The following is a 19,691-nucleotide window of genomic DNA, read 5'->3' on the forward strand; positions in this document are numbered from 1 at the left end:
TTGCATTGAAATAGTCTCATGTTCACTCAAAGCTGTGCATCAGTGTTGTTTACCTTCCATTTCGGATTTAGATCACTTTTGTCTCATTTTAATAGGCAACAGTGCAGTTGAATGCAGAAACAGTTCAGCACCAGTGCTACTGTTCTTTACATTGAGGGAGTTTTATTACGCTGGCCCGGGTTGAACCGGGCGAAAGCTGGGAGGGAGGAGCACCCTTCTCAGATCTAACAGTAATCTGCACAGCTCGGTCATGTTGTCAACAAGATAGCATGGTGCATCGTCCAGAAACATACATCTCTTTGCAAGAAAATAAACTAGTTTTCATTTTGAAGGCAGATAAAGCGTTAACAAAACAATCACATAATCCTACGCATCACTCCATCTGCTTAATTACGTCACTTTTGTTTTGAGTTGACTTGGCCATATCGGGGTACCTGGCTCACGCCCGGGGGGCAGTCCCTTTTCACCCAATTCAAACTCCTCCCAGTGGGGTAACCCGGGCCAGATAAACAAACCCCCCCCCCCCCCCCCCCCCAGTGTCAAATGACTAGCTCTACTTTCTATAGGTACGCCAATCTGTAGAGCTGACTAGCTCTACTTTCTATAGGTACGCTGACTAGCTCTACTTTCTATAGGTACGCCAATCTGTAGAGCTGACTAGCTCTACTTTCTATAGGTACGCTGACTAGCTCTACTTTCTATAGGTACGCCAATCTGTAGAGCTGACTAGCTCTACTTTCTATAGGTACGCCAATCTGTAGAGCTGACTAGCTCTACTTTCTATAGGTACGCCAATCTGTAGAGCTGACTAGTTCTACTTTCTATAGGTACGCCAATCTGTAGAGCTGACTAGCTCTACTTTCTATAGGTACGCCAATCTGTAGAGCTGACTAGCTCTACTTTCTATAGGTACGCCAATCTGTAGAGAGATGACTAGCTCTACTTTCTATAGGTACGCCAATCTGTAGAGAGCTGATTAGCTCTACTTTCTAAAGGTACGCCAATCTGTAGAGAGCTGACTAGCTCTACTTTCTAAAGGTACGCCAATCTGTAGAGAGCTGACTAGCTCTACTTTCTATAGGTACGCCAATCTGTAGAGAGATGACTAGCTCTACTTTCTAAAGGTACGCCAATCTGTAGAGAGCTGACTAGCTCTACTTTCTATAGGTACGCCAATCTGTAGAGAGATGACTAGCTCTACTTTCTATAGGTACGCCAATCTGCAGAGAGCTCTGAAGTAATCGACAAGTCTGTATGGCACCATATACACACGCACAGTCCACTCCTTTATGAACTCAACCTGTGACTGATTAAGCATCCATTTACAATTTTCACAAAACATTTATATTATTTGAGTGTTTTCTGTCGCTTGGATATGGACTCTATCCATAGATCTTCTCTAGATTGTTATGAAACGGGGTCCACTTTGTCAAAATAATAAAGTCACGTTGCATGGTGTTAGTTGCACAATAGCAGAGAGCAGACCTGGCGAATGGATGATTAAAGCTTTTTTTATTAGCATGGTATTATGATTGAATAGTTCTTTAAACAGCTATTTATAAGTTAGCGATATAACGTTGAAGCGGAAGGAATTTCCTATTTTATTCTGATAGTCTTTAAGATGTGTGTGTGTATATATATATATATATATATATTTATAACAATACCCCTCTTTACTTGGAGATACTGCTGCTTCTTCCCAAGAGACCTGGCGCCAGCTGCTGCTGTTGTACAAGTTGTTGTGCTGGTGGGTTCCCATGCTAACACATATGGATGTTTCCAGGATCGTGTTCATTAGGGAACGCCACAGAAAACATTTGGAACAGAAAAGGAGCGTTTCTTAATGAACAAGTCCACGTAGTCCCTCAGTTTCAGACTGTTTTCTTTTGTTTGGTGCCCAATGAACACGACCAGGGGTGTCTGAAATGACGCTATGGTGCACTTTTGGCTAGTTCCCAAAATACTGCACTATGTAGGGAACAGGGTGCCATTTCAGCTCAGCCCGAGGTTCCACGGATTAAGAGATGATCCCTCTCCATCACGAGCACACATGTTCAGGAGAAACATCATCCCATATCACTTGAAATGTATCCTCTCTCGCACTCAATCACACACATATTCAACATGGATGAAGAAATGGAGAGAAAAAAATACATGTACATATTCATCCCTTCACTGATATTAATGATCTAAAAGGATGTAACGTTATTCCAAGATGGCTGCCCACATGGGGTTAACAGTTAGAGGGTACAACACCCCCACCTTCACAGGATGGAATATCCTCCTTGATGTTAAGTGAACCAAATCAGCTCAAACTATTATGATCAGGAAGGTTGGGAGTGGCAAGGCCGGAGCAGTTTCAGAGTACACACACAATCGACATTCCATGTGGACAGATTTTGTACCCTGCATGTACCCTAAAACTTGTCTGCTTCAGGACAATAAGACAAGAGTATGCCACTTTGAACTGCCGGGCCGAACTAAATCACAAACAAAACAAAAACGGTAGTGTGGGGGAGCAGAGAGGATGCCGGGAGAGTAGCCAGTTAAACTCAGTTCTCCCCCTGAGGATGATGATTGGCAGTCAGGGAGTGAAGAGTGGGGGGGCTTTAGGTTATTGAAGTCAATTGGCAACTTGGCATGACTGTCATAGTTGGCGTAATGGGTGAGTTGCCCCTCACAGGTAGCCCTCCTTGCGGAACTGTTCTTGCAAGATATCCCGGTACTCGTCGAAGCCCCCATCCACTCGCCGCACGTTCCCGTGCTCACAGACCCACAGCTCTCTGCACACGAGCCGGATCAGACGCTCGTCGTGAGAGACAAGGACCACTCCACCCTGAGGAGAGGATAGAGTTAAAAAGGGTATGAACGCACATTAAAACTGTGTTCAAGAGCTATCACTTCCATTGATTATTAGCTAGAGGTGGCCAAAGTAAGCTTATAAAGAAAAGCGATCCCATGAATGACAGTTTGTCCAGATTTACTTGACTGATAAAGGACATTTTCTCTTCTGGTTTAACAAGCTTACTTTGAATTTGTTGAGCGCTTTCGCTAGAGCCTCGATCGTTTCCATGTCCAGGTGATTGGTCGGCTCGTCAAGGATATAGAAGTTGGGGCTGAGAGAGAAAAATAAAAAGTGAGTAAGAGAGACAACTGTAGCTACAAGCAGCAATGAAACGGGGGGGCTGTTGCTGGCTTATGAGCAGGCTGAAAGAGATGGCTGCATTGGAGCATTATACATGTACTATATGCAAGTGTTCACAAAATATAATAGTACATTATTTATAGCGCCATGAAGTGGCTGTTTGACGTAGCAATTATTCCCTTGCAAATTTGTAGGGACTAACAAACACTGTAGTTGCCAAATTTCTAGACTTAATGTGAAGAATTGTAAAATCGTTTTAGCATTAGCATAAATGCTAGCTGTTTGAGGTTCACAATCGAATTGCTTGCTGCTTCCATTTATTTTTTATATATATATATATATATACACAGTGGTGCAAAAAAGTATTTAGTCAGCCACCAATTGTGCAAGTTCTCCCACTTAAAAAGATGAGAGAGGCCTGTAAAATCACATTGTAGGATTTTTAATGAATTTATTTGCAAATTATGGTGGAAAATAAGTATTTGGTCAATAACAAAAGTTTATCTCAATACTTTGTCATATACCCTTTGAGGTCAAACGTTTTCTGTAAGTCTTCACAAGGTTTTCACACACTGTTGCTGGTATTTTGGCCCATTCCTCCATGCAGATCTCCTCTAGAGCAGTGATGTTTTGGGGCTGTTGCTGGGCAACACGGACTTTCAACTCCCTCCAAAGATTTTCTATGGGGTTGAGATCTGGAGACTGGCTAGGCCACTCCAGGACCTTGAAATGCTTCTTACGAAGCCACTCCTTCGTTGCCCGGTGCGGTGTGTTTGGGATCATTGTCATGCTGAAAGACCTAGCCACGTTTCATCTTCAATGCCCTTGCTGATGGAAGGAGGTTTTCACTCAAAATCTCACGATACATGGCCCCATTCATTCTTTCCTTTACACGGATCAGTTGTCCTGGTCCCTTTGCAGAAAGACAGCCCCAAATCATGATGTTTCCACCCCCATGCTTCACAGTAGGTATGGTGTTCTTTGGATGCAACTCAGCATTCTTTGTCCTCCAAACACGACAAGTTGAGTTTTTACCAAAAAGTTCTATTTTGGTTTCATCTGACCATATGACATTCTCCCAATCTTCTTCTGGATCATCCAAATGCTCTCTAGCAAACTTCAGACGGGCCTGGACATGTACCGGCTTAAGCAGGGGGACACATCTGGCACTGCAGGATTTGAGTCCCTGGCGGCGTAGTGTGTTACTGATGGTAGGCTTTGTTACTTTGGTCCCAGCTCTCTGCAGGTCATTCACTAGGTCCCCCTGTGTGGTTCTGGGATTTTTGCTCACCGTTCTTGTGATCATTTTGACCCCATGGGGTGAGATCTTGCGTAGAGCCCCAGATCGAGGGAGATTATCAGTGGTCTTGTATGTCTTCCATTTCCTAATAATTGCTCCCACAGTTGATTTCTTCAAACCAAGCTGCTTACCTATTGCAGATTCAGTCTTCCCAGCCTGGTGCAGGTCTACAATTTTGTTTCTGGTGTCCTTTGACAGCTCTTTGGTCTTTGCCATAGTGGAGTTTGGAGTGTGACTGTTTGAGGTTGTGGACAGGTGTCTTTTATACTGATAACAAGTTCAAACAGGTGCCATTAATACAGGTAACAAGTGGAGGACAGAGGAGCCTCTTAAAGACGAAGTTACAGGTCTGTGAGAGCCAGAAATCTTGCTTGTTTGTAGGTGACCAAATACTTATTTTCCACCATAATTTGCAAATAAATTCATTAAAAATCCTACAATGGGATTTTCTGGATTTTTTTTTCTAATTTTGTCTGTCATAGTTGAAGTGTACCTATGATGAAAATTACAGGCTTCTCTCATCTTTTTAAGTGGGAGAACTTGCACAATTGGTGGCTGACTAAATACTTTTTTGCCCCACTGTATCTCAACACCTGTTTTGAAATACACCTTCCTACTAGTGTCGTCAAGACCCTTAATCAGTTATAAGGTCATAGAGCGAAGACAAGTGAAGTTAAGATTTTTTACAAAGTAGGCCATTTTCTCTTCCATCTTGACGTACCGCTTTTCTCAAACTTATTGGAGACTGATATGATGAGCATACATTCTGAGTTGAGTCAAGTCTACTGGTTCATGTGAAGATTTTAAGATTTGATAAAAAATCCAATATGGCAAACAATTCAATATGGCGGACCTCATGAGTCCTTGAGGAAAATGTGTTCCTTGGGACGAGAAAAACTGATATGCCTCATTTTGTGGTTGTACGTCAAACGGGGCAGTGGGGCTGAGACTTAGACTTTAAATAGTTAATACAGCACCACCTATAGGCCAATTGGTGCCGTTTTTGGTGTTCGAGTAGTGATGTTGATATACTTTGATGTTGCCAAACTATACATTTTGTTACCAACCGGGCATTGAGCTATTCCGACCATTTTATTAGGGGTGCTTTGATGCCGGCAATCCTAATAATAACAAATCTCGAGACTGATTATAACCATCTCATCATTAGGATCTTGACACTTATCAAAATGAATAGCGTTCTCTCATGTCCTCTCTCTCCAGTTCTGTTCCTAGTGTTATCACTTCTCAAAATGAATAGCATTCTCTCATGTCCTCTCTCTCCAGTTCTGTTCCTAGTGTTATCACTTCTCAAAATGAATAGCGTTCTCTCATGTCCTCTCTCTCCAGTTCTGTTCCTAGTGTTATCACTTCTCAAAATGAATAGCGTTCTCTCATGTCCTCTCTCTCCAGTTCTGTTCCTAGTGTTATCACTTCTCAAAATGAATAGCGTTCTCTCATGTCCTCTCTCTCCAGTTCTGTTCCTAGTGTTATCACTTCTCAAAATGAATAGCGTTCTCTCATGTCCTCTCTCTCCAGTTCTGTTCCTAGTGTTATCACTTCTCAAAATGAATAGCGTTCTCTCATGTCCTCTCTCTCCAGTTCTGTTCCTAGTGTTATCACTTCTCAAAATGAATAGCGTTCTCTCATGTCCTCTCTCTCCAGTTCTGTTCCTAGTGTTATCAAGGCAGTTTGACAGATGTACAATATATTTCTTATTTACAAGGTAAGTTGGTTGAAAACAAATTCTCATTTTTACAGCAACGACCTGGGGATGAGTTACAGGGCAGAGGAGAGGTTGAACAAGCCAATTGGAGGCTGGGGAAGATGATTAGGTGGCTGTGATGGTAAGAGGAGCCATCAGGGATTTTAGCCCGGAGACTGGGGTTAACATCCCTACTCTTGCAACAACTACCATGGGTTGTTGAGTGACCAGAGTCGGTTTAACATCTGAAGGATAGAGAAATGTAACCCAGCGGGGCTAACATGGTTACGATGCCATTATTAAACGTCATGGTCTGGAGGTTATACACTGCTCGTATAAGGACGTTTTCCCAACTTCACTAAAACCAGTTTACTACTACAATATGACAATCCCCTGTAAAATTTTGCGGCCACGGAGTGTAATAAAAGGCATTACCAAGGCATTGTCATCTGAGCGAAGGCAACCCGGCTCTTCTGCCCTCCTGACAAACTGGCCACCGGCCGAGTTGCCAGCTCCCCTGTTATCCCATAGCCACCCAGCTGGTGTCTGTACTCCTCCTCGTTACGACCTGGGAGGGACAAAAAGGGGTTACAGATGACAAAGACTGCAGGCTAGCGATGGGTTGGTTGTTAAGCAACGTGGACCAAAACAGACAGGGTTGGCTTAGACTGTTGCCAGAATGTAAATTATAATTAGTCTCCAATGTTTATTGAAAACATAAATAGCACTTGTCTCTCAAATACATCTGTACAGTTCTTGGTTAGCTAGCTAGCGAATCTTAAGCCATATCAGCATCAGTTAAAACACCAACAAAAAAAAAACACACCTCAAAACAAGACATAGTATCAAGAACAAGATAAAACTAGCTGAAAAGAGCAACCAACGATTCCTCACGTGGCAGCTTCCTGTCATTGTTGCTAGCCAATCTGGCTGTCCGGAATCACAACACACTGCCTTTTGCCCCATTGAAGCGAGCGCATTGTTTTCGTGACGTTGTCATCTAACCCGCCATAGGGATGCGTAACAACCACCAGGGTCGTGTTCATTAGGGCACGCAACGGGAAAAAAACGGGGCATTTCTTATTGGACAAAGTCCAGGTAGTCCTGTTCCAATCAGTTTCCTTTGCATTTGGTGCCTAATGAACACAGCCAATGCTTTGATAATGATCAGTATTGGTGTGTTTTGGTGGTGGTGGTGGTCACCTGGGAATTTGTTGAGTAGCAGCTCAATTGAACACACGTTGAGGTCCAGTTGATCCACGTGGTGCTGACTGAAATAACCGATCTTCAGGTTCCTGAGCGAGAAAGGGAAATAAAACTGTCGTTTACTTCCCTGCACGCACACCCACCGAGACACACTATAGCAGCAGAGGAACATGGCTGACGTCAAGCATGGAACCTCACCGGTGGGCGTGTCTGATGCCATTGACAGGCGTTAACTCTCCCATCAGTAGCTTGAGCATGGTGGATTTACCCGCCCCGTTCTCACCCACCTGAGAGACAGAGAGAGACAAGAGACTGTAGGTACTACTTTAGCAGTTGGAAGGTTGCACAGAGCATTGTCTGTGGAAGTGTCTCACAGGTTTAAGTACAATATTGATGGGTGACCATATTGACCCGATGTGGGGACAAAGATATGTTCTTACTAGCCTTATGAACATAGAAACGTTGTTGCACGTCCTATCTGTGCTAGGACATTTAAAAGGGCCATAAAATGAAAAAAATATCTGAATCAGTTGATATTGCAAAGAAAATATTGGCATCGGCCCAGAATGATCACATCGGTGCATCCCTAACTATTAGCAGTGCATGCGATTTAGATCTGGTCATCAGGATTGAGAGCAGTGTGATTAATACGTACGATGCAGATGCGAGACTCCAGGTCTGCAGACACAGACAGCTGTGTGAAGAGGCGCTGGTCAGTGTTATAGTAGAACTCCACCTCATCCAACTGGAGCACCGGGGGAGACAGCTTCTCAAAGTTATCAGGGAACCTGCGGACGGACGCACACACGCACACACACACGTTAGCGCTCAGATTAATATGAGAATTGAACGCAGACTTCATTCGGGACAGGAGGAGCGGTCTCTTACTTTAAGGTGACTTCGGTTTCCTTCTCCAGGGGTTTGAGTTCCGGCCTGCAGGAGACAAGAGAAGAGCAGCGAGGGAATGTACGACGGATGACAATAGATATGCTTTACAATGACCATTCCGCTGTGCACAGGCAAACAAACGCGCAGAGGTCATCGTGCATGTGCAAGACGGAAGTTATCCTTTACAATGAAGTTCAGGCTGTAATTCCCAGGGAGCACTACATGAGAGAAAGCAAGGTGGGGCGCATGTTAAACATCTTACTTTGAAATAGATGGTTACTCACAGTTTTTCTAACAGTTTCAGTTTACTCTGCACCTGTGCCGCTCTGTTGGCGTTGTATCTGAACCGGTCGATAAACACCTGGCACACAGAGGGAGGTGATCGATCCACGATTATAATGTATAGTAATAAGATACTTATTAGATGATATATTATAGTATTTAGCAGGATGTTGATACGTTTGGCATTTCAAGATCATATCAAATAAACACACTAATCGGCAAAGACAAATGCTTAGAAAGTGCATTGTTATTACCTTTTAGGCCTTTTAGTTTGTATGTGCATAGCTCAATGTGAGAGAAAATATGTGTGTGCAGGACAGTGTGTGTGTGTAGGTCAGTGTGTGGGTTCCAAACCTGGATGTGCTCTCTGTACTGAAACTGGGCTTCGTACTCCCTCTGCTGGTTCTTCAGGCGGTCCTCTTTGGTCTTGACAAAGTTCTCGTAGTCACCGCGGTAACTCTCCAGCCGCTGCGAGTGCAGGTGGATGATGTCAGTCACCACGGCGTTGAGAAAGTTCCGGTCGTGGGACACCACCAGGATGGTGGTCTGCCAGGTCTGTGGGGGGTGGAGGAGTTAAACAGGCCATGTGGAAGTTGAACTTGTTGCTCTTGCTTTAGTTATGTCACAATTATCTCTCCTTCCACCCAAAGTGTGCATTCATTCACTTCCATTCAGTGATTTGAAAGGAAATAAGTGGTAGAAGAAATATGGTGGTAACTCCAGCTAGCCCATGCCTCCACAAATCCAATGTCTTTAGATGTGTAGTAGTAGTGAATGAGTGCACACTTCAGGAGAAGGGAAATATTATTGGGACACAACCTTAAAGTCGCATTTTGGCTTGAGTGTTGTTCGCAATTTCCTAATTCGTGATACAACACAATCCATTTGAGGCTAACCATGTATGCTTGGCTCATGAGCGTGAGCAGATGTGTCCCATGCCAATGTAGAGGACCCCTTTTGTCTCAAGGACACCCACAGAGGCAAAAGTTGAATTACCCAGCACATTCTGGAAATTAAAACAAGTTAACGTATGCTCCTATTTTCTACCCTTCTCCCTGAAATGTACACTCATTCACGCCCCTTGCCCTGGATTGGGGTAAGAAATACGGTAGAAAGTCCCTATTGTCCACGCTTGCCTGTGCTTTCACCAATCCAATGCTTTTAAAGGGACTGAATTGGATTCGGTAAGCAGGAGTAACCTACCTGCAGGTAATTCTCCAGCCAAAGAATGGCTCGGACGTCCAACATGTTGGTGGGCTCTGAGAAACAAACAGACAGACAGACCAACAGTCAGTCAGAGGGCGTTTGCGCTGACTGCTGGACACCATTGAACTGATCAAACAAAAATACGTCATGTGGTTTAATCACTCACCATCAAGTAACAAAAGATCAGGCCTAAAAAGAGATACAATACAAATATACACATTATTTAGAGACTTGGAGCTAGCTTTAGAATATTTAGCAGAGCCACATTTATGTCTTGATAATCTGTCTATTGAATTGATGGGTCTATAATACATTGAGATTCAGGAAATAGCTCATTGGAGATGTATAAATGTACAGACATATTCTAATATAATCTATGTCCTTGTATTTTAATTGGGAAGACTGTCCTTTGGATAAAAGTGACAAGCAGACTCACTTGGCGAAGAGAGCTCTAGCCAGAGCTAATCTCATTCGCCACCCTCCAGAAAACTCCCTGTGAAGAGAACACAGAGAGAGATCAGTTAATCGTGCACACGCACGCACGCACACACACAGACACACACACACAGACAGCAACTTACTTGGTTGTCAGCGTTTGCATTTTGGGAGAAAAACCTAAACCACATAGGATGATTGAAGCTCTGTGTAAAAGAGAGGAAAAGAGAGGGGGGGGAGAGAAACGGCAAACAATCATCAAACCAGAACATGCATAGACTCTTGCTACAATTATACTGCAAAGTGCATAGTCATCTGTTGTACAGTATACACACCAATGGCATTATGTATATATCTAAATACACTGCTAATGTAAGGTACACCCAGATATGACATTATGTACATATCTAAATACACTGCTAATGTAAGGTACACACAGATATGACATTATGTACATATCTAAATACACTGCTAATGTAAGGTACACACAGATATGACATTATGTACATATCTAAATACACTGCTAATGTAAGGTACACAGAGATATGACATTATGTATATATCTAAATACACTGCTAATGTAAGGTACACACAGATATGACATTATGTATATATCTAAATACACTGCTGATGTAAGGTACACAGAGATATGACATTATGTACAGACATGTTTAGTGTGGCTCTTTACCGGGCAGGTGCTTTGTCTGCTTCAATCTCCTCCAGTTTAGCATAGATCTCCGACAGTCGAACAGTCTCCATTCCTTCAGCACTAACATGGAATAGAATAAACTGCAGGTTTAGTGACTGTTGCAGTTCCAAACCCAAAAGTGTAAAAATCCTGCAAAAACATTTAAATCTGCCAAGGCGGCTAGTATTGACTCCTTCTAAAGTAAGGAGTAAGTAAGACTGACGTACGTTCCGTTGGCGATGCGCGCATTCAGCAGGCGTTCCTCCGTCAGGAGCCCCTCCCGGACCGTGTCGCTCTCGAGCACGCTCTGCAGTGCCCCTGTGTCATCGCCAGCGACCTCCTGCTCCACGTGCAGGATCGTGATGTGGGCGGGGACGCGCAGGCTGCGGCTCGCCAGCATCTTCAGTAGCGTGGTCTTCCCCAGGCCGTTGCGGCCAATCAGGCCGTAGCGGCGACCTGTTGACAGAGACAGCTCCGCTCCCTGCAGCAAGGACCTGGAAAATCAGAGAGAGACAATTTGCTTGCATATTGCTTTCTGGTTCAGACTTAAATGTCTCGGTCTCTCTCCTACTCTCTTTGTCGCTCTCTCGCTGTCTGGTATTAAATAAGAAATAACCATAAAAGGGTAATTACACAGGAATAACCTATGATTTACTCATTTAGTTTGCCATTAACAAGCACTTCTACGCACCATTTGATATCAGGCAGTTGAATTTTTTGCAGAAAGTAACTATCATAACCACATCAACTCATTTGAAATAGCAGGTAAATACTGGTGGAAACGGTGTCTAGCTAACACAGCATTGAATGATGCTGATTAGAATGAACCACCTGCTCCAGTGCTGGATATAGTAGGAGAATGAGTGGGTATGACTTCATCCCTATATAGCGCGGTACTTTGGACCAGATCCCTATTGGCCCTGGTCAGAAGTACTGCACTTAATAGAGACGTGGTGCCATTTGGGACGCAGCTTAAGAGTGAACCCCTCACCGCTCGCCAAACGACACGTCAAAGTTCTCGATGCGGATGTCGTAGGTGCGATTCTTCCCGGACAAGTCAACGCGACTGTCCTTTTTGCTACTGGCCTGGCTGGCTGATGCCTCCTCCAGTACCCTGAGACAAACAGAGGTAGGCAGAGCGGACAAGGACAGAGTGAGACAGACACAGAGGGGGAAATAGACAGAGGGAACCAGAAGGACACGAATGAGATAGAAGTAGAGAGAATGAGTACAGGAAGAAAGACAGTGGAAGAGAGACAGAGGAATGACAGACAGGCAGATGTGAAACATCAGTCCAAGTCATATCACTCTGACACTGTAACCGAACTTCATCATACATCGGTGAATAGAAATCTGTATTTTTGCTGTCACAATACCAAACCAATGATCAGTGGTGTAAAGTACTTAAGAAAACATACTTTTAAGTACTACTTAAGTCGTTTTTGGGGGGTATTTTGTACTTATATACAGTACCAGTAAAGGTTTGGACACCTACTCATTGCAGGGTTTTTCTTTATTTTTACTATTTTCTACATTGTAGAATAATAGTGAAGACATCAAAACCATGAAATAACACATATGGAATCATGTAGTAACGATTTTTTTTTTAAAACAAATCAAAATATATTTTATATTTGAGATTCTTCAAAGTAACCACCCTTTGCCTTGACAGCTTTGCACACTATTGTCATTCTCCCAACCAGCTTCATGAGGTAGTCACCTGGAATGTATTTCAATTAACAGGTGTGCCTTCTTAAAAGTACATTTGTGGAATTTCTTTCCTTCTTAATGCGTTTGAGCCAATCAGTTGTGTTGTGACAAGGTAGGAGTAGTATACAGATGATAGCCCTATTTGGTAAAAGACCAAGTCCTTATTATGGCAAGAACAGCTCAAATAAACAAAGAGAAATGACAGTCCATCATTAAGACATGAAGGTCAGTCAATACAGAACATTTCAAGAACTTTGAAAGTTTCTTCAAGTACTGTCGCAAAAACCATCAAGCGCTATGATGAAACTGGCTCTCATGAGGACCACCACAGGAAAGGAAGACCCAGAGTTACCTCTGCTGCAGAGGATAAGTTCATTAGAATTATCAGCCTCACAAATTGCAGCCCAAATAAATGCTTCACAGAGTTCAAGTAGTATTTTACGGTGTGATTTTCAATTTTACTTGATTCATTTTCAATTAACGTATCTTTACTTTTACTCAAGTATGACAATTGGGTACTTTTTCCACCACTGCCAATGATAAACTGTTTGCATAGTCTTCGGGTGTAGATGAAAAGCATTTGAAACTCACAGTGGACTAGTTGTTTTTTGCGAATCCCGTTCATTCCTCCTCCCTTGTTTTTGCTTCAGCTTGGCTTCGGCCTTCTCCAGCTTCCTCGCGTCCACAGTCTGAGGCGGTGTGTGTGTGTGGAAGAAGACAAAGTGGATGAAGTCGACAGGAGAAAAACACAGGCCCAAGTCAGGACTGTAGCTTCGACAAAGGAACATAATACACAAGAAGATACGATGCAACAACAACAAAAAATACTTTACTGTATTCTGGCCCCTCTTCATCATCCAGATCCCTTGGACATCGTTAGTGGCAGATACTGAGACGAGAGGGGAAAGACAGAAGGAGTGGAATGAGACGCAACAATAAGTCAGGGAGGATATTAAAAAGACATGGGAGAGGGGGTAGGAAGGGTAGAGAAAATAGGAAGAAAGTCTAAAAACAGTAGATCGAAAATGACAGGCTACCAGAATGAATATCAAATGTATACATCGCTACATATACACATCTGTATACTGGACCGTAAAGCTGTGACAACAAAGTGCAAGACCTAAATCCCCTGCAGACTTACCACACTCTGCAGATATCTGAGACAACTGCACCGGAGTGTCGAGCAGCACTTGCTTTGAAGCGGCATGGCCGTTACTCCTGATGGAAAAGACATGAGTAAATTTTTGATGAATCAGCAAGCGAATTACATAAATTATAAGCCTTTGGTGTTTGGCAGTTAGTTAATCTTCGTGTTGGACGCTGGTTGTGGAAGAGGTGGGTGTTAAGGTTTTGTGTGTTTGTTGCACTCACAGTTTAAGAGTGTTGAACATCTGCTGACAGATGTCCCGGATGTCATCCTCGTTTTTACAGTCAGCCGATGACCCCTGCAGCAGCCCACCAATCGCATCATACACCTCCTCTCCATCCTCAAACTCCGACCCTCCACAGTCCAACACACCTATCACACAGGATAGAAATATATCTTAGAAATGTCCATTTCAAGTTGGTTCTACAGAAACCATAGAAAATTCAGACTGATATTAAATCCATGTTTTTGGGTAGGGGGGGAAATAATATATACAAACATTATTTGATGAAAAATGTATTTTGGGACTTAGTGCTATTAGCCCATACAAACGCATTTAATAACAGATTCACTACATGGAACAACAGATAGCCCCCCCCCCCAAATCTAAAGAAAGCTTGTTTTTAAGTGTCTGTCCTATATCTGAGAGATAGAAGATCAGAAAACATTGTTTATTTATTTATTTTAACAAGTAGTTGTCACTGAACAGTCTCCTTATATACAGTACTTCCATAACATGTTTTCAACTGGTTCCAGGGGACCTCCAGACGAGTCTTGTGAGGCCTGTTGGAGTCCTAGAGGTGGGTCATATTAGTGTGTAGCCCAAACTGTTCGGACGTTTCAGACAGAAGTTCCCAGATTGGCTGTACCGACTTCAGACGAGTCCCAAGACGCTTGTGTTCGTGAGTCTCGTATTTTGTGATTAGACCTAATTTCGGGACATCTCATGGACTGACAGACACCTCTCTAGCGCTGTCATATTTCACCGCAGATGCAGAAGTGCGACATAGGCAGATGCGGTGGATTGAGATGCATCCAATGCAAAAAAACAGATGCACTACATGACCAAAAGTATGTGGACACCTGCTAATCAAACATCTCATTCCAAAATCATGGGCATTAATACAGAGTTAGTCGTTCCCTTTGCTGCTTCAACAGCCTTTACTTTTCTGGGAAGGCTTTCCACTAGATGTTGGAAACATTGCTGCGAGGACTTGCTTCCATTCAGACACAAGAGCATTTGTGAGGTCGGGCACTGATGTTGAGCGATTAGGCGTTCCAATTCATCCCAAAGGTGTTCAATGAGGTGGAACTAAAGGGTCTAGCCAGAACCATGAACAGCCCCAGACCATTATTCCTCCTCCACCAAACTTTACAGTTGGCACTATGCATTCGGGCAGGTAGCGTTGTCCTGGCATTCGCCAAACCAAGATTCATCCGTTGGTCTGCCACATGTTGAAGCATGATTCATCACGCCAGAGAACGCGTTTCCACTGCTCCAGAGCTTTACGCCACTCAAGCCGACGCTTGGCATTGCGCATGGTGATCTTAGGCTTGTGTGCGGCTGCTCGGCAGTTTGGAACTCGGTAGTGAGTGTTAAGGAACTCGGTAGTGAGCACTAAGGACGATGATTTCGGTCACCAGCTGTACTGTGTTTCCTCCGACACATTGGTGCGGTTGGATTCTCTCTCTCTCTTTCTCCGTCTTATGTAGCAAAATTTGAAAGTGTTTATTTTTATTTTTACATTGGATAAAAGTAGAGACTCAGAGCTAGAAAATGGTATATCATACACTACAGCTGAGAAACAATGGGGAAGTAATTCTGCTTGGAAATTTGATAAACCTGTAACCTCACTTTTGAGAAAATGGCCCTTGAATGTTTTGGTACCTACTGGAGAGCTCTTTGTCTACACCCATTCAGCATCTTTCACACCCTCCTAAGCTTTAGCCCCACCCATCTCTTTAAGGATTCACATGTGAGTCTATGTACTAAACAACCAAAGATTTAAAGACTAAAGGCTGGCTTAAACTACAGGTGTGTTCGTAAATTTAATCTGGAGTGCCAGAATGTTCTTTGGGCATTCGTAAACTCATAGCGGTCAGATTGTCCGTTTGTAAATTCAGTGTTTTGCTCTCGGAGCGTTCAGCGCGCACACTGTACGCTCTGGCCGAGGAGTAGGGTTGATCCGAGCGTTCTGACCTAACAACAGCAGTCAAGCACCCAAGCTAACTGGCTAACTTTTGCTAGCTACTTCCAGACACTAATGATAGCTCACTGACCATTTTACTCACCCTAGCAGAGCTAGTTAGGCTGTTATGTTATCCAGAGCGTTGGTGACTGAAACTGTGCTGCTGGCAAAAATGTAATTATGCTTTCTTCCAACGTTTACTGACACCGGCCATATTCAACGGGTGTTGAGCGTTCGTAAATTCATCAGTTATTCTGCGCTCTGGCACACTCAGACGAGTGTTCTGAAATCGGAGTAGATAGCCAGAACAAATTTTCCAGCTACGTCTATCGACAATTGTCACAATGACATCATAGACATTTTATTGAAATAGTTACTTGCATTGTGTAGTCTTTTGTTTATAGACATGTAGCTAGCTAAACAATGAACCATAATCCCAGCTCATAACGTTACTACCCTGTATGAATCTGCAGGTAGCTAACCAACCAGGTTCAATGTTAGCTAGCTAACATTAGTCTATATAACTGGCAATGCAAATGGCTCTGAGATACGAATAATATTACTACACAGATCAAACATGTAACGTTAGCTAGCTAGCAGTACACCTCAACTTGAAATGAAAATGACTGACAAAATTAGAAAGGTGTAATATCTGAAAATGTAGCTAGCTACTCTTTTACCCGTATACATGGATGGACGCTTCTCCCTCTCTGTCACGGATGTCATGGTCGCCCTTAGTTTTAAGATGTAATCCGGAGAGGTGTTTTATACAACAGCCTTCTGTTCTCTTTCCGACTCCGTCTGCATATTTGCAATCAAACGCCAGAATTTTCTCCGAATACTCTAATTCCAATGATTTCCAAAACTCGGTCCTCCAGAAAGTGGAGAGAAACACTTACAGTTCTACAACATGATATATTTCAAAAAGACAGATTAGAAAGGCTTACCTACACATACTGACCGCTCATATTATAGACAGACGCGTGCTACATGGCAGACCAATCCGAAGTCATCTCTCGGCATGTCCGTCACACTCATTAACTCAGCCAATCATGGCTAGCGGGAACATTGACGTCTTTCTCCTTGGCTAAACCAACTAGGCTAGTAATTTAACAGCTGTATTCATATTTACAGATGGCATACAAGTTTGTTATTAAGGCACATGAAAGTTCACATGTTCCAGAAGGCATTTCTGCCAAAAATTTCTGCCAAAAACCACCTTTTGATCAACAACAACAAAAAGTTTACGTTCAAATGCCTCTCCTGTAAAGTAGTAACGCGCAACATACGGCTAGTTTCCTGAAACGAGTCACAATTGGATATCACGAAAAAGGGGTAAAACGTTTTTAAAAATAAACTGCTACATTTTCTCTTACCCTCATGACAAAATGTGTAGAATACCATTATAAATCAGCAAATGTCTCTTTCTGCACCAGGCAAAATGTGTTGAAATACAAAAAGTTAATTAAAAATAACACCCCCTCCAGCGTTTTATTTTTCAGGGGTGGGGGGCCCCAAATGTGGTAGAGCAGCCCTGCCCTTACCCCAATGGTACGTTTTGACCAGAACAGGCACCTCCTCTTGACAAGATTGGCCGCGTCGTAGGCATGAACCTATTCAAGTAAGTAAATAAATAGATTTTCAAAATGTATGTATTATTAGCTAGCTACAGCAGGCCACTCTGTGCAGGCTAATAAGCTGCTAGCTAGCCAACTCTACATACTAAACTTTTTTTTTTTTAAGTCAGCTAGCTAAATTCATATTGACATTAGCTTGATGTAAGCCTATTAATTAAAAACTCATGCTCCAAATGCATTTGTAGATAACAGCAATGGAAGAGGTTGAAAGGATTTGCTGCTCCAGCCATCAGTACTAGTTAGATAGGGCTGGTTGTGGGAAGACATTATGAAAAGATTCTCCAGTTCTAGTCCGTAGACAGGAAAACCGTTGTCTGTCCTCATATATAAAGCTGCGAAAGCCTGACTGCAGATGAAGAGGGCCCAGTGAATGTCCCAAGAGACTGCACATCAGGGTTACCGTTGGCCAATAATTGACGGCTTTTGTAAAAAATAAATAAAAGAAAAAAGAAAACGAAAGAAAAGACGACATATACAATTTTTGGGGGGGGAGAAAAAAACCCTAAAAAAGGCAGGCTATCAGCATGTCACCCACCACTTAACAATTTGAGCTGGAGGCAGTAAACATTTTGAAAAAATACATAACCCTTGTGTAATGTTCATGTTTTTATTATTCACCCAATGTTTGTGTGTCTGATGGACCCACAACATAATTGGGTTTGTTAAACAATACAGCCATAACAAGTTACGCAAAAATAATTAATACTTACAGTTGAAGTCGGAAGTTCACATACACCTTAGCCAAATACATTTAAACTCAGTTTTTCACAATTTCTGACATTTAATCCTAGTACAAATTCCCTGTCTTAGGTCAGTTAGGATCACCACTTTATTTTAAGAATGTGAAATGTCAGAATAATACTAGAAAGAATGATTTATTTCAGCTTGTATTTCTTTCATCACATTCCCAGTGGGTCAGAAGTTTACATACGCACAATTAGTATTTGTCAGCATTGCCTTGAAATTATTTAACTTGGATCAAACGTTTCAGGTAGCCTTCCTCACGCTTCCCACAACAAGTTGGGTGAATTTTGGCCCATTCCTCCTGACAGAGCTGGTGTAACTGAGTCAGGTTTGTAGGCCTCCTTGCTCGCACACGCTTTTTCAATTTTCTATAGGACAGAGATCAGGACTTTGTGATGGCCACTCCAATACCTTGACTTTGTTGTCCTTAAGCCATTTTGCCACCACTTTGGAAGTATGCTTGGGGTCATTGTCCATTTGGAAGACCCATTTGCGACCAAGCTTTAACATCCTGACTGATGTCTTGAGATGTTGCTTCAATATATCCACATACTTTTCCTACATCATGATGCCATCTATTTTGTGAAGTGCACCAGTCCCTCCTGCAGCAAACCACCCCCACAACATGATGCTGCCACCTCTGTGCTTCACGGTTGGGATGATGTTCTTCGGCTTGCAAGCATCTCCCTTTTTCCTCCAAACATAACAATGGTCATTATAGCCAAACTGTTCTATTTTTGTTTCATCAGACCAAAGGACATTTCTACAAAAAGTACAATCTTTGTCCCCATGTGCAGTTGCAAACCGTAGTCTGGCTTTTCTATGGCAGTTTTGGAGCAGTGGCTTCTTCCTTGCGGACTTGAGGTCTTGGCTGATTTCTTTTGATTTACCCATGTGAAGCAAAGAGGCACAGAGTTTGAAGGTAGGCCTTGAAATACATCGACAGGTACACCTCCAATTGACTCAAATTATGTCAATTAGCCTATCAGAAGCTTCTAAAGCCATGACAATTTTCTGGAATTTTCCAAGCTGTTTAAAGGCACAGTCAACTTGGTGTATGTAAACTTCTCACCCACTGGAATTGTGATAGTGAATTATAAGTGAAATAATCTGTCTGTAAACAATTGTTGGAAAAATTACATGTGTCACGCACAAAGTAGATGTCCTAACTGACTTGCCAAAACTATAGTTTGTTAACAAGAAATTTGTGGAGTGGTTGAAAAACGAGTTTCGAACTTCCGACTTCAACTGTAGATGTTGACTTATATCAAGCAATATAGACGGCATACATGGTTAATATTTGCCATTTCTCTGCTAGATCACATTCATCGATAATAGCATAATTATTTTTTGATTCAAAAATTAACAAGACATGGGTGGAATAAATCATGTTTATCTTGAAGAAATATAAA

At 42.6% G+C, this 19,691-nt stretch overlaps 1 protein-coding gene across 2 annotated transcripts in view; it reads right to left on the reverse strand.

Moving 5' to 3' along the window:
• Positions 1-552: 552 nt before the first annotated feature.
• LOC120041918 (ATP-binding cassette sub-family F member 3-like) overlaps positions 553-19,691 on the reverse strand; it is a 40,016-nt gene continuing 20,877 nt past the window's right edge. For both annotated transcript variants that reach the window (XM_038986800.1, XM_038986799.1), the window contains exons 2-21: positions 13,934-14,081; positions 13,704-13,780; positions 13,396-13,451; positions 13,154-13,251; positions 11,844-11,966; positions 11,080-11,346; positions 10,853-10,933; positions 10,311-10,370; positions 10,166-10,222; positions 9,896-9,918; positions 9,727-9,782; positions 8,878-9,078; positions 8,526-8,602; positions 8,242-8,286; positions 8,009-8,141; positions 7,552-7,640; positions 7,351-7,442; positions 6,583-6,715; positions 3,029-3,116; positions 553-2,836 (exon numbers count right to left, since the gene is read on the reverse strand). In XM_038986800.1, coding sequence (XP_038842728.1) covers positions 2,678-2,836; positions 3,029-3,116; positions 6,583-6,715; positions 7,351-7,442; positions 7,552-7,640; positions 8,009-8,141; positions 8,242-8,286; positions 8,526-8,602; positions 8,878-9,078; positions 9,727-9,782; positions 9,896-9,918; positions 10,166-10,222; positions 10,311-10,370; positions 10,853-10,933; positions 11,080-11,346; positions 11,844-11,966; positions 13,154-13,251; positions 13,396-13,451; positions 13,704-13,780; positions 13,934-13,953 — 1,935 coding nt within the window. In that variant the 5' untranslated portion in view covers positions 13,954-14,081 and the 3' untranslated portion in view covers positions 553-2,677. The remainder of the gene's footprint in view (positions 2,837-3,028; positions 3,117-6,582; positions 6,716-7,350; positions 7,443-7,551; positions 7,641-8,008; positions 8,142-8,241; positions 8,287-8,525; positions 8,603-8,877; positions 9,079-9,726; positions 9,783-9,895; positions 9,919-10,165; positions 10,223-10,310; positions 10,371-10,852; positions 10,934-11,079; positions 11,347-11,843; positions 11,967-13,153; positions 13,252-13,395; positions 13,452-13,703; positions 13,781-13,933; positions 14,082-19,691) is intronic.

This window comes from Salvelinus namaycush, unplaced genomic scaffold, assembly GCF_016432855.1.
Source record: "Salvelinus namaycush isolate Seneca unplaced genomic scaffold, SaNama_1.0 Scaffold58, whole genome shotgun sequence".
In the NCBI taxonomy this organism is placed as follows: Eukaryota; Metazoa; Chordata; class Actinopteri; order Salmoniformes; family Salmonidae; genus Salvelinus; species Salvelinus namaycush.